This window comes from Tenrec ecaudatus, chromosome 13 (assembly GCF_050624435.1).
Source record: "Tenrec ecaudatus isolate mTenEca1 chromosome 13, mTenEca1.hap1, whole genome shotgun sequence".
In the NCBI taxonomy this organism is placed as follows: domain Eukaryota; kingdom Metazoa; phylum Chordata; class Mammalia; order Afrosoricida; family Tenrecidae; genus Tenrec; species Tenrec ecaudatus.
This window is the reverse complement of record NC_134542.1, coordinates 60,162,995-60,178,483: the sequence shown is the minus strand read 5'-3', so window position 1 is coordinate 60,178,483 and position 15,489 is coordinate 60,162,995. Positions and strand designations below refer to the sequence as shown.

The window sequence follows — 15,489 nt, the reverse complement described above, 5'->3', positions numbered from 1 at the left end:
GTAGCAGTGACGGTAATTGTATGGTTGGGGTCACCGCAACACGAGAAGCTGCATGGAAGGGCCGTGGCCTCAGGAGGTTGGGAAGCACTGGGCTAAGGGGCGGGGAGGTCAGCGGAAGCTGTCAGGAAAGCTCTGTGTAGTGTGGCTGCAATCCCCACTGCCAGGAAATCCACACTTCAGCAGATTTAACGCCTTTGTTGAAACTGCGGATTTTCTTTTCAACAGATGCACTGGTTCTTTAGGCTGGGGTAAAAGCAGGCCTTTTCAGTGTCGTTAGAAGTGAAATGTTCAGAGAGATTACTGACATTTTAACTGGGCAAAAGACTCTCCTTTCGCAGATGTTGGGCTGAATGCATTTCAGTGATTGAGCTATTGCCTTTAAGTTGATTAGAACTAGAATTGAATGCAGCCCCCAAGAGACTGTGAACTCGCCCCCACCCCCAAGCCCTCTAATTCAAACCACAGTGTTCTGTGGGAAAGATTTCTACGTGTGTTCAAAGCAACCCGTCTCAGTGAAGGAAATGCCTACTTTGGAAACTGCATTTTCTACAGAGACTGTGCTATTGTGAAGAACGTGGTGGGAGAGTCAAGCGTCTTTTATTTCACAACTCCAAACTGGCTCAGGTGTGAGCCGGGCGGGTTGTTGGGTATGGGTGTAGAGGGAGGGAGGGGTGTGGCAGTGGTTTTTATTGTTGCTTTGGAATCAAAACACTTCAGATGTCCACAGATTCTTAGCATGAGTCGTTCACGGGTTCTCATGGCCAAGTCATTTCCCCCCTCAAAAAAGAAAAATGAGACAACACGTCTAACTCAGCCGCTTATTTCATGTTGACAGAACTCAGAACAATGCTTTCTTTTTTGGGGTATGGGGGGGATGGGGAGCACTTGCTTTCCGGAAATAATTTTGGGGTCATTCTAAATTGTTTTCATGAAAAGAACCCCTCTTGGTAGCCTTTTATTATAAGAGCTTTTACCAAAGATTTTTTTTCAGAAGTTACTGTTTATGATTAGCTAATCTAGAAGGTTGAATCCACCATTTACTCTCTATGTAAACTAAGTCCTATACTGAGCCTCAGACTCGGTCAGGCATATTGTGATGGCTTGTTTCTCCCCTTTTCCTTACTGCCTGTTGCCTATAGTTTTGTTTTTACATGCACACATACACACAAATAGATAGGTAGATAGGGAGGGACAAAGGGAAGGAGATAATTTATATGAATTGTCTCACAAATATCATTATGAAATATGACAAAGTAAAACATGTTCTCCCTCCACTTCAAGGCTGTGTGAGCCAGTTCCTAAGCATTACAACTGGTATTGGTATTTCCTGTGCTACCTTAAAATCTTTGCTGCCCCATCTGATGTGAAATGCTAACCTTACTCACCGTGACAACTTCCCACTGCGTGGTTTCTCAAGGAGCCCTGGTGGCCCCGTGCTCCAGGGTTTGGTTGCTAACAGACTGATGGGCAGTTCGAACCAACCAGCTGCTCTGTGGGAGTCAAGACCCCATGCTCTCCCACAAAGAACCAGGACGCTGTTGGGCTCGACGGTGCTGCCTTGGTTGCAGTGCCTCAGAACCCGTTTACACAACATGCTCCTTTTCAGTGATGGTTTCTGTTTTCAGGCGAAATGTTATATTAGACAGTAACGCAGCCTTTCCAGAAATGTCTGTGTAGGAGCTAAAGTCCTGAGAAGTGTATAGTTGTGTATATTCTCTCTGGATGCATTTGGTCAGTGTTTCTCTCTTGTCTCTCAACCCTCTCTGCATGCCCGCCCAGTGCATTCGCTTCTGAAATCTGCGTTCAACAGCATAGCGATCGAGAAGGAGAAGCTCAAGCAGGTGGTTTCTGAGCAGGAGCACAATACAGGACATAGCGCGCAGGTGGCGCGCCTCCGGCAGTCACTGTCTCAGGTAAACCAGGAGGCTTGTTTTCACGGGCGGGACACCCCTTAACCCTGCGGGGCCCAAGGTGGAGTGGGGCCAGGGGTGCTCAGTCACGGGAGGGCATGTCCACTTGATCCACTGTTATTTGTTGCCTTTTTAAAAATCCAAGAGCAAAAATTGCTATTTTTGACTGATTGAATACTTTATGCCTATCTTAAGGTCATTTAGAAGTTCATCCTGTCTTTAAAAGAAATCATACATGATTTGTAAAATTTGCTTCAGAATATAGCTGTAGGTTCTGTCCAATGTTGAATTGGAAAGCGTGTCTTAGACATTGCCCACGGAGCACACAGAAGGATGTGTAATAAGAGGAAATTGGCCTGTTGGAAACTAGATTATTATCACCCCTTACTCCTTCTTTTGGTTTGCACTTTTAGGATTTGCTTCCTTTCTCAGTTACACTCCCTGGAGCTCCACTTTCATATGTCAGCTCCTATCATACAATTGGTTTTAATTTAGCAATCAGAGCCCTCCCTCCCTCTCTCTATATATACAAATATATCAAAAGTGGAATGTCTGAAGAGAATTTGTCAGAGCCACGCCTTAAGGTTGTCCATTCCCCTGAAGTAAATCTTTTCAGCACTTCGTCAATCAATGCACTTAGTCCCACTTCTCTGGGGTTTCAATACTGCTCTGTGACTTTCGTGTGAGAACTCGGTGCTTAGAACAATATCTTTCGCTTCCTGGTGCCTGGACCAGAGCGAAGGCGCGAACAGCTCCTGGGTAAGTAAGTGGTTCTCCCTGTGATCGCATCCCACTTGTACTGTGCCTCAGCCCAGCAAATAAGGCCTTAGCGGATCGTCCCGTCGGCTGTACCTGAACGGTCAGCCGATTGGTCCTGAGTCCTGTGACCTAGGTCACGCTGTCCGGGTCCCCCTGGGAGGCCGTCAGTTGAGGTGCATCAGCTGCTTCCCATGCACAGCTGGGGCTTGGCAGCATGAGCATTTGAAGGGGTGGCTCTTTCGCTGGTTTGCAGCTGGCTTCGTTCGTTGAGAATGCGTCCATGCTCTCCCCGGTACATTCTCAGGACACTGCCTGTGGAAGGTTAATGCACCGTGCAACCCCGAGATCAAAATAAGTGTCACCCAAGCACGCAAGCACCTCTTTTTAAGCCGAGACGGGTTCTCTCTCCTTCCTTTGGGGCTGCCTGCAGACGGACACTCGGACGCTGGCAGCTGAGCGGTGCTGGGCAAGCTGGCAGTGAGATAAAGGAGAGACTGGGTTTCTCACTGTCATGTGCTGTTTGTAAGACTGGAAATGATCTGTTGAGATTCAAATCTGAGCGTCCGGTGAGATTCGAGACGATGAAGACCAGAAGATAGAAAGCAGCTATTCCTTAGTGTATTCGTTTCCGTTCACTCAGCTGACTGTCCTAGAGACTGTGCGAGGTGATCGGGGCGGCCCTGGCCGTGGTGGAGGGGCGGGGGTGGGGGAGGGGAGAAGGGGGAGTCAGGCTCTGATTAGTGAGCTGAGCCGCATGTACTCAGGAGACAGTTGAAGGGACCACACAAGAACTCATTCAGGGCAGAGATGAGGCGCGCGGGTTTCCAGGGCTCTGTGTGTGCGCAGGGATGGGAGGCCCCTCTGCTGATGGCAGAGCCCCAGATCAGACCTCGGGGAGGAGTCAGGCCTGGACTTGGCCCTGACCAGGCAGCAACAGCCCTGCTGGGACAAGACCCGAGGCGCTGCCAAACAAAAGCAAAGGGAAGCAAAAGCAGCTTCAGGTCCCGTGTGTGTCTTTTGGATTAAACACTCCCCTCTTTTATCAAAACGTACCTATTTGCATTTAGAGGTAGTGTCTGAACAAGATTGTGTTGGGGTTTTGGTTGGGTTTAGTTTTTAGATGTTGCTGGTTTTTGTTTTTGGCTTTAACCAAAAAGCTAATTTTTAATCCTCAAATAACTGTAAAGAAAGCTATATTCTATCCACCAGAGTATTCCATGCTTCCAGTCACAGCAGCACCTTATCCTAAGTTCACATACAGGTTTCTGTTCATAGGCTCCCCTGGGTTCCATCTCACCCTCACTGCCCATCTACTCCTGTCACCTATGAGGCAGGAGTCCCTGTGGTATATATGTTTTGCAGCTCACTCCCTCCAAGCAAATCACACCTCATGACAAGACCACTGGAGAGATGGAGCAAGGCGTGGACAAGGAAGTTATTCTAGGAGCCGTTAGTTAACCATCCTGTAACCAGCATACTATAATTGAGACAACAACCACAACACCAAATCCACAGCCATCATGTCAATTCTGACTCATAGTGACCCTATAGGACAGGATAGAAGTACCCCTATGGGTGTCCAAGATGAACTGCTTATAAGAGTAGAAAGCCATCTTTCTCCCACAGATTGGCTGATGGATTTGAACTGCTGACCTGTGGTTAGCAGTCCAACGAGAAACCCACCATGCCACCATGGCTCCTCAGTCAGCTTACTATAAACCACACAAAAGAGTTTGGATTTATTTTATCAGTGATTGGGAGACACTGACAGGCAGGATTCTCTAGAAAGACAAAACAGGACACTTAGGATTTCATATATGTACAAGGAGAAGGAATACAACAGCTAATTCGCCCACGCAGTAGTACAGAGGGCTCAGTTCAACTCACTTTTGTGAAACAGTGTACTGGAAGTCCTTCAATTCATATGGGCTGCCGGATCCAAGGTCAAGGAAGCAGGCCACAGAGTCCTCCCTTGGGCAAGGTAAGCAGAGTCTGCCCACAAGCAGCAAACAGCAGGGTGGGTCAGCAACAGTCAGTAGCTTGGGGGCTTAGCAAAGCAGGCCCGAAAGGGATATGGAACTCAAACAAGGCAAGGCGATAGGATCCACCAGCTTCAAGCTCAAGCAATATACGCACCAACAGCGTGGTGAGCAGGTCTCGAAGGAGTCTCAAGCTCTGGACAGGATCCATGGGTTGGCTTGGCCCACAGGTAGCCTAACCCACAGGTTGAGGCAGAGAACTAGCTAAAACAGCAGCACACTGCTCCGGTCACCAGAGAGCAAGAGTGAGAGAGGCAGGCCTTGCTGAGCCATTTCTCTCTTTCCCCTCCAATCTGCAACCTGATTGTCCTACATGTTCCTATTGACCAGGTTGGCACAATAAACCTACCTATCACATGCAATAAAGGATTTTAACTGGTGAGCAACGATGCCAGGAAATGTACTGCGCATCGCTGCCTCTGAGGAGCACTGGTAACAGTGGTCGAAGCTCTGGGCAGCTACACGAAAGGTTGGCTTTCAAACCCACCAGCCCCTCCACGGGGGAAAGACTTGGTGCACTGCTCCTTACAGATTGGAGCTTAGGAAACCCTGGAAGTTCTTGACCGCTCCGCAGGGTCGCCAGGAGCTGGAATCAACTCAGCAACACACAATAACAGTTTCTGCACATCCGAAAGATTCATCTGACATAGTATGGAATATGGGTGGAAGTGGAGGCTGCTATGAATATTCAGAGATATATGTCACAGAGTTTGAAGGACATGTAGGTTTCAAAAGCACCAGGGAAAGAGAATCATCAGGCAGAGGTGGGGATGGGGGTGGGGTGTGAGCAACAGCATATTTGAGATAAACAAGAAAACTGTCAAGACTAATTTCCAGGGTATTGACTTGAGCAGAGTGTGTAGGTAATTTGACACGGAGCCCTTGTGCTCTGGAGAGGCCTGGACTAAGAGAAGGCTGTGGATACTCTAATTCAAAGAGTGCATGGAAAATTCCATTCTCTAAATTCTATTTATGAACTTTCTGAAGACCCCCTTGTGTAGTTGAAGTTATAAACACTCATGAGTTGTAGATTGAGTCAGAATAAAAGTGCTGCTGTAGGCAAGCCGAATATTCAAGGCCTATTAAGAGGGAGAATCCTTTGACCAAGACCCAGGCATGGCAGTCGAAGAATTCAGGTAACACCATCGAAATCAGAGAGGTTCTGATAGTCTCAAGAAGGAGGTTAACAGAATTGGCTTTAGTGGTTTATAGTTCAGGTACACTTATAAGTATTTTTAAAAACTTTTTTTAAGCCCTTGAACTTGGCAGACCGGAGAGCGTTATTTCAGAAAACGGGGGGAAAGGCTATGATGAGGTGCTCAGAGTCCGTGAATGGTGAAGAAGTAGCATTTTCTGGGGTTGGCTCTTTTTTCCTCTGGAAGCTTAGCTGTACTTTCAGGCAAATTTACTCATAAGTCAGAGCAGTTAGGTATGTATCTAATACCAGCTAGTCAGATGTGTGGCTTTGTGTAGAGTCTATAGTATGCCTTTCTATAAAGAGCTCTGGTTGCCAGTTTGAATCCATCCGCCACTTTGTGGGAGAAAGATGAGACGCTGCTTCCATAAAAATTTACAGCCTTGGAAATCCTCCAGGGCAATTCTACTCTGTTGTATAGGATCACTTTGATCCGGAATCACGTAGACAGCAATGATTTTTATGGGTACTTTTTATGCATTAAAAATTATTATAGTTTAATATATAATATTTTTAAACTTACTTATTTTCATTTGAAATTAGTCCTACTTGATGTATGCCTAATAATTAAAGCGCCATTTTCAACAAAGGATTAAAGGATATCAATTCATCAAGTCCCATCATCCTTTTAGAAAGCAAATAGCAGATACAAAAAAACAAAATCGAAGCAAACTCACTGTCATTAATCCCATTTCTTACCACCCTTACAGGACAGGACACAACACCCCTGTGGGTTTCAGAGACAGTACAGTAACTCTTTACAGGGGTTCAAAGCTTCATTTTTCTCACACAAAACAACTGGCAATTCATCATTCATTGACTCTGGGCAACCCCATCAGAGGACATATAATATATCAAATTAGCAATCTTCAATACATACTTAGCAGAAATTATTACCTGCCTGGGCCAAGTAAAATTTACAATGAATTCTTCTAAAGCAATATTTCCTCCCTAATCTATAGGTGTACCCAAAAATGTAAGACCCACTGTCATGGAGTTGATTATGGCTCATAGCATCCCTATTTAAGGTTTCTGAGCTTGGGATTATTTACAGAAGCAGATTGCCTCATCCTTCCCCCGTGGTAGTGGCTGGTGGGTTTGAACCACCAACCTTGCAATTAGCAGTCCAATGTTTACCTGACAGTGCCACCCATTCTCCATTCTGTGTAAACAGACACATACACAGTTCTGTTCATTTTAGCTCCAGGAAACTAAAATTCACTTTTAAACCTCAGAAGCAGCATAGGTGTTCGACTTAAGCCTATAGAGCAGGGTTTTTATATGGGCATCTAGCCCTTTATAAATGGCTTGGTCTTTATAAAGGATTTTAATTTAAAATTTTTATAAAGGATTTTAGCATCCCCTAAACATGAAAATTTAATACAGTCACGCTTTGCTTGACATCCACATATGTTCTGTGAAACAGATATGGTGTGATTTGGACATTAGGTGAATGCCATGGTATGTACTGGCGATCCCTGGGTTCCAAATCAGTTTTTTACAGGGACCTCTTTATATATTAAATTGTTTTTTATAAAACATTTCCATACACACTAAAATATCTTCAGCTTATAAAGTAGGCCCATTTGTTGTGACAAACCCCTGTATGTACCCCAAATTTGTAATAAGCTTTACTGGTATTAGGACCACAGACATATATACAGCTGTCCAGTGGATATTATGTATGGTATATTAAGATGGACTGACAGTGGCTACATCTATGATTTCAAATATAAGAACAATTGTGGGGTGAAGGGAGACATCAGATAGTGTAAGACATGAAAAACAACAATTTATGTATTATCAAGGGTTCTTGAGTGAGGGAGGGGAAAAATGAGCAATTGATACCAAGGGCTCAAGTAGAAAGAAAATGTTTTGAATGATGAGGGCAACAAATGTGCTTGACACAATGGATGGATGGATGGATTATGATAAGAGTTGTACGAGCCCCCAATACAATGATTTTAAAAAACAAAAGCAATGTGCGGATGGCGCAGGGTGTTTCCTTCTATTGTATGTGTGGCCCTTATGAGTCAAACCCAACTCACATGCCCCTCACAGCCACAGTGGGCAGTGTATGTCACATGACTGTAGCATGTGAGAACAGTGCTTCAGCGTAACATGGCCATTCGCATATAATAAAGGAATCAGTCTTACATGGGCCTGTCTTCATTCAGTACGCTGAACGTAATCGCTGTTTCCTGGTTTGCTTTCTGTCCTCGCTTGTGCACAGCTTATGCTAACTAGTGGGAGCTGGGCAAACAAATGGGAGAGACAGGATGTGGTCTGCGCTCCAGCTGGAAAGACTGCATCTCATTACGTCCATGGATACCATTATTTTGTGCTAGACTAAGAAAATGGAAAATTGCTGTCAATCAAGCCACCACAGTTTCTTTTATGTCTATGGTGAGAAATCTGTCTTGGCCTCAGTGAAATCTGGTGCACAGGAAGGGGAAAATGGTCCTATAGCAATATAGCACCAAATAGATATACAACCAATATGCATTTTATACACACACACATAATATATCTATTTATAAGTTATCTAGCAAGGTTAACTTAATATGCCAGGCATGATTTGGTTATATTTACTAAAAGCTTTCATATTTTTTAATCCTTTGAACCTGTAGGTCCGTAATGGACCAGGTTACAGGCTGGGCTGCTAACTGCAAGGTCAGGAGTTCAAGAAAGATCAGGCTTTCTCTACTCCCATAAAGCCCGACAGGCTCAGCAACCACAGGGGTTCCACCCTGTTTGAAGGGTTGCTATGGGTCAACATTGACTCCTTGCCCGTGAGTTTGGAGTTCTGAGCCTGCTGGCGTCACGGTCCCGGCTGATGGAGTGCTCTCCATGAAGTCAACAGTGCGCACGTATCAGCTACTTCGAGAGAGAAAGGAGGCTTTCCGCCCCATAAAGACTTCAAATCCCCCAGGGGCAATTCCGCTGTGTGCTGTCGGGTCACTGTGAGTTGGAATCGATTCGATGACTGTGAGGTTTTGGGGTAGAAAGTAACACTGACGGCAGAATCTCATTATAGCAGAATCGTTCATAGCAGCATGATTTATATGGTCAAAACCCCCTAACAGCATCAAAACCCAATAATGGGAAGTACTTGCCTATTCCTCAACTGTTAAAATCCTGTTTATGAAGAGTTTTCAACATTTTAACAAATGCTTTGGTGAAAAGAGTAAGTAGTGTTGACAGAGCATCAGTCATGTCTCTCACTAACCAATGTGCGAAAATAGGGGTGGGAACTACAAAGAAATGCCTCGAGTTGGCTGACTAGGGAGTAAGGCATCCGTTTTTAAACTATTTCACTCCTTTTCATATTTTCCTAATATACTAGCATCAGAAAATATATATAATTACATGCCTATTTTTACATTTGCGGGGGGCGTTGTGATTTTATAGAGATACTCTGGACTTGGCCCTTTCTTGTACTCAATGGGTTGGTGTCTCTGAAGTTTTCCATCTTGCCTTGTGTTTCAAGCAGCAGGCTTGCATGATTCCTTCCCAGAACCGACAGTCCCATTTGGTAAAATACATGTCAGTCCACATCTCAGCCAGTCTGCGTTTCATTAAATGAAAGAGAACAGCTAATGGAGGGAGGATTTCGGCAGTTGACTCTACTCAGGTCTTCAAGAGGGTAACTCCTTCCATCCACCGGGAAGGCACACCAACCAAGACCCATTGTCCTCGAGTCCATTCTGATTCAGAGGGACTCTCCCAGACAGGCTAGAACTGCCAGGACAGCTTCCCACGCTGCCATCTTTACAGAAGCAGACTGCTCTGACTTTCTCCCGAGGAGTGGCTGGTGGGCCCGAAGCACCGACACTGTGGGTTGCAGCCAGGCGCTTCACCTTCGGGGCTCCTAAGGGACGACAGGCATGGGAACTGAGCAGTGTTGTGGATTGTTCGGGGCAGAGTCTGAAGTCACTGATGAGAGCGAGTAGTGAGAGAAAGCCAGACTCTGCAGAGTGAAAGACATGGTTCAGGCCTAGGGCCACGATGCTTCCTCTCTGGAGGCCCTGGGCCCTATGTGAACACATACCCAGTGTCGCAGAGTCGATTCTCGCTCCTCGCCATCCTATGAGACAAAGTACAGCCTGCCAGTAGGTGCCCCAGGGCTGTAATTGTACAGAACCAGACTTGACACCTCTCTGCTCTGGAGCTGCTGGTGTGTTCAAACCAGTGACCTCGCCATCCGCCGCTGACAACGCAACCTCGGTGCGACCAGGATTCCTTCCAACAAACAAAACCAAAAACCTCACTGCCATCGAGTCAGTCCAACACATAGGAACCCTGGTGGCATTGTGGTTACACGTTGGGCTGCAAACCACAAGTGCCTCAGTTCAAACCTACCAACCGTTTTCCAGGAGAAACATGAGGCTTTCTGCTCCCGTAAAGAGCTACCAAGAGGGGCAGTTCTACTCTGTCCGTAGGGTCACTTTGAGGATTCTTTGTCCACTGTTAGTAATAATAATCGCTGTTCTCAAGTTGGCTCTGACACACGGTGACCCAAGCGAGGGTTTGAGAGGCTGTAGACCGCGACGGGAGCAGGTCGCCTCATCTTTCTCCGGAGAAGTGGCTGGTGGGTTTGAACCGCTGGACTGCAGGCCAGTGTTTACTGAGCAGTGCCCCTGGGCTCCTTGTCTTCTGACACAGATGCCCTCATTTCGAGGAAATTGCTCCACGGTGTGTTTGCTGGCCTGGCTGTGTGTTCCCTCACCCCAACATGGCGCTGAGGCAAGTGCCAATTTCTGTGTTGGTGACGGCTGTGGCCAAAACCCACCAACCCAAACATCCCCACCTGTGGAGCAAAGGCAATAGAAGTCTTTTTACATACACAGAGTAGTGTCCTTCCCGCCCCCCAATGTCACCTCCTCCAACAAGTTCTACCGACTCTAAGCAAAGTGACCAGTGAATAATTCTCGTCCTTTGAAAGCAAACACTGGGCAGAGGCACAGAGGGAGGGGGGAGTTGGGAATGGACTGGTTTGTGCTCTGAGCTCAAGGTCCGTGTGCTTCTCAGAGCAAATGCAAGTTGTCAGCACTGTGTGTTCCCCGGCATTTTTTCAGAGGTCCAGCCATAAAACAGGATCTTGTATTTGTGTGTGAGGGGGCTCCAAAGCCTTCCTGGGGGAATGGAATTAAAGGTAATGGCATTTTCCCATGGACTTTTTGAAGCCCCCTCGTTTGGACCAATTCCTGTATCCAGACTCTGAAGCAAAGGGAGAGGGCCCTTGGGGGGGTGGGGGTGCAGATGGCTCTTTAATAAGCATTGTGTTGACCGTCCACTCTCAGATATGCCCACCTCCCTCATCTAACTGCTAGTTTAGGTGGGAAGAAAAGAAACAAGTCAGACCTGGTCCAGAAGTGCTTTTTTCGCTTTTTAAAATTTTCGGCTGGCTGTGACTCTAGTTCAGTGCCTCTGAGTGCTGCCGTGGAGCATGCATCGATGAGATGTGGATGCCCTGAGGATTCACGCACCTTGTCCACCGGGTCCCTGCTGGGAGACCATGGTTGTGTAGGCCTGTTCTCTTCCTGTCTTGCGTACAGTTAGTTCTGCGCCTCCTCATCGGTGCCGTGGCATGCAGTGCTTCACTAACGACGGCATGCTGGGTGTCTTGGGATGTAGGGAACTGGGGCTCAGCTTACTTCCAGTTTGATGTTCTTTGGGATGGCCGTCAGTGTCTACTGTCCAGGGATGGCATCTTCTGTTCTGCAGCTGAGTTAGCTTGTGGCACAGTCACATGTATTCTCAGAATGTCAGGTACCCGGAATATGAAAATGTAGCTGCTATTTTTCTTCATCGGCCTCAAATATTCTTCCATCAACAAAAGCTTGTTTGTCGTTTGTTACAATTCCAAATAATTTTTAAGATGACTAGTCCATCTTTAAACAACTCCCAAACTTTAGAAACTAGAATAAGAAAGCAAAAGAATCAAGAGTTCGCAAGTTTTCGTCTACACTAGATCTTCTCCCAGGCTGCAAAAGTAATATATACGTGCTGATAGACTGGGCTTGGATGTCATGGGCCTGAAGCTAAGGGAAGAAAGAATGGAAGGAAACAATTTTATGAAATACATGTATTCGTTTTGCCCATTCGACTGCTAAATAATATTCATTAAACAATCAAATACCCTGTTTCTCAGCCATTTACTTCCTACTTACCTGTAAGATCTGGCCCCCGGTGACTCCCAAAGCTCCAGCTAAGGACCTGGGAGAATTTGTTGTCTGAAATGTCCTTGTGTACTTGTTCTGTTTTATGCTTGCTTATTAATTTGAAATTACATGCGCAATTTTTATTATTTCAAGGCACTCAACCAGAACGCTGAACTAAGGAGTCGGTTGAGCAGAATACATTCAGAATCGATTATTTGTGAGCAGGTTGTCAGTGTAAATATTATTCCTAGCCCCGATGAGGTAAGATTCCTTTTCAGTAGATGTCAGCCACTTGTTTTATAGCCTTTACATTTACCGCACATTTTTTATTTATTTTTATACAGTTCTTGCTCTGCTGATAAAATTCCTCCCATAAACATTTGTGTTGCTGACAGCTCAGTCTCCTTTGGAGGGAAGAACATTCATGAACTTGACATCATTGACTCTTGGTGATCAATGTTCTGTTTTGGTTTTGGTTTGTTTTTTTAATTATTCCTGTGCTCACATGATGCCATTGAGTTTTCAGTTTATATTTCTATGCCAGCTTGTGAATGTTCTGTGTCTGTCTCTCTGCGTTCATTTCAAATAGTCATGATCCCCAAATGACCAATGAGATGTTGAAACTATCCTTTATACCTGAATAAAAATCTCCTTAAAGCTTCCTTTGAAAGCTGTATTTAAAAAGTGACGGCCCTTGGCCTCGGTAAGATAACGCTAACAATGCTGCTCCAACTACTTCTGCTAATGATCACTAATAGCTGACACTGGTTGAGTGAGTGCTGATGGGTGAGTGCGCTGGGTCCTGGTCTTACGAGTTTGCATGTATTTTCTCACTCCGTACCCGCAGTGACCATCCGAGGTAGGTGCTATGATTATTCCAGTGTTCTCAGGTTGAGAAAATGGTAATGAGACAGGAGTGTGCTCACTGTTTGGACTAGACTCAAGTGGGCTTTTTTATGGCCCTTTATAGAACTCTTATTTTTTATCTGTGAATCTACACTTTTCAACAGTAATATTAGAACTTGATAGAGAGTAAAACATGTAGGAGAGAGTTTTAACTACTAGTAAGACCCGATTTGCAACAATAAAATATCTACAGGTACAAGGGTTCTACCCCTAAGAAATAACCATCCCAAGACAGCTTCTCTTTAACTGAAGTTGTCCACTTTTCACCTCCGTGGATGCTGTGATCTGCCAGGACACTTATGCCCATATTCATTATAAGTATTTCTAAAGTGCTGTCATTTAAATTATTTATTTTTTTAAAAAAAATTTTTTAGTTGGAATTCTTTCTTCAACCTGTAACACTCAGAAGAATATATGAAGGGGTTTCAAATCGCTCATGGAAAGAGTCTAATACTGTGTTTGGGTTGTAAATTGAGTTGAGGAGAGGTGATGTTTATGTTTCAGACCATCAACTCTGAATTCAACCGTTTAAACCTCTCATTTACTCCTCCCCGCTGATGGCTAGTCTCCCTCTTAGGGGCCCCTACCCTACCTTTCACCAAAGTGAACATCTATCCATCCTCTAGCCCATGGCTTCATCTTCCCGTCCTGGTCCTCCAAAGTCTGTTCCCTTTGGCATGAAAGTCTTTGGTATGCTTTCCATCTGTGTCATCGTGGTCGCCTGCAATATTTGTCCTTGGGTGATTAACTTCACTCAGCACAGTGTTAGCCAGGTCCACCTGTGTCACGGGGTGCTTTGTGGTTTCGTCACTGTGTTTTAGCGATGCATAGTATTCCACAGTGTTCATGTACTAAAGTTTCTTCATCTACTCTTCTACTAACGGGCATTTGGGCTGTTTCCAGCTTCTCGAAGTTGTGAGCAGTGCCGCAGTGAACATAGAGACACATATGTCTCTCTGTGCTAGGTCTCTCACTTCTGTAGGGTATCGACCAAGCAGAGGCATTGCCAGCTGTTTGAAGTAGCACCATATCACTTTCCACAATAGTTGTACATATGTTATTTACTTCATTTTTCCGTGATCTTTTTTTTATCATTTTTACTGGGGGCTCATACAGCTCTTATCACATCCATCGTGTCAAGCACATTTGTGCATTTGATGCCATCGTCATTCTCAAAACATTTTCCATCTACTTGAGCCCTTGGGATCAGCTCCTCATTGTTCTCCCTCCCTCCACACCCACCCTCTCCCCCGAACCACTGCTAATTTATAAATTATTATTATTGTGTCATATCTTACACTGTCCGATGTCTCCCTTCACCCACTTTTATGTTGTCCATCCTCCAGGGAGGAGGTTATCCATGATCATTTTGAAGCCCCTTTTATATATTGTAGGTCAGTTACTTGGGTTGTTGCCTCTTGAAATTGAAATAAATACCTTGAAAATGATTTTCTCCCCTTATTGAATAAAAATACAATTTGAAATGAAGATCAATACTCGGGTCATATGTATCATTGTTTAAAATTCCTGATCAAATTAGATAAAGACTTTTATATATTCTATTTCAAAACAGCCTTTAATATTTTTTTAGCCTATCTCTAGAAGTTTCTACAAATACTTCTTGAGGCATATAGTATATTGCCTAGAATATTACTAGTAAGGACAGGCCTAAGAATAAAATAACAAACTTAACTCCACAATCAATTATGCGGATTGCTGGGGGCTCAACCTATTAAATTCCACTTCGTATCACTAGAACATAGAAAATCAAGCCACCGGACCTTTCAACATTTAGGCAATACTGGAAGGAGACTGCAGGGGTCAGTACTGAGTCGCAAGTGAAAATGCCTTGCACTCACCAATCTTGTGACGCAGTGTGCACGTCATGCTACAGATGCATAGCGAGTCTAACGGGGGAAATTAAACCATGTGCTTTTTTCCCCTCGGTAGGCTGGTGAGCAAATTCACGTTAGCCTCCCCCTGTCACAACAAGTCGCCAATGAGAGCCGCCTCTCCATGTCAGAGTCCGTGTCGGAGTTCTTCGACGCCCAGGAAGTGCTCCTGTCTGCCAGCTCCTCTGAGAATGAAGTAAGGTGCTGTGGTGTGACACCCAGCGAAAGCTTGCTTGGAGGAAAGTATGGCTGGGTTGGTTTGTTTGGTTGGTTGGTTCCTTGTCTCATACCCAAATTTTAGCGAAGCCACAAGCTTGAAAACGATATTGGTTCCCATTTACGGGACGTTAAACAGTCTGTGTACTGCCTGAAGACTCTCTAATAAAAGGAAAGACTCGAGCGCTTATTGGGGCTTTCTTATGTGACCTATGTTTCAGGGTAATGGAATCGTGGATAACAGAGTTCTTTCTAGAAAAAGACTATCTGCTACAGGTAGCAAGAATCCGATTGTCCTCATAGATGTACTTACATTCACATAGTTCCATTTGTCCTTGAAGTACGGGTTTAGACTCAGGAGCTTAGTGCCTATGGCTCCAGACCACAGCAGCTGCCATCGAGGCAATC

The 15,489-nt window shown here is 45.0% G+C and overlaps 1 protein-coding gene across 2 annotated transcripts in view; it reads left to right on the top strand.

The window, feature by feature from the left end:
- The window catches only part of OSBPL6 (oxysterol binding protein like 6), a 92,629-nt gene that overhangs the window by 53,472 nt on the left and 23,668 nt on the right, over positions 1-15,489 (top strand). For both annotated transcript variants that reach the window (XM_075529529.1, XM_075529527.1), the window contains 3 exons: positions 1,780-1,913; positions 12,221-12,328; positions 14,924-15,061. In XM_075529529.1, coding sequence (XP_075385644.1) covers positions 1,780-1,913; positions 12,221-12,328; positions 14,924-15,061 — 380 coding nt within the window. The remainder of the gene's footprint in view (positions 1-1,779; positions 1,914-12,220; positions 12,329-14,923; positions 15,062-15,489) is intronic.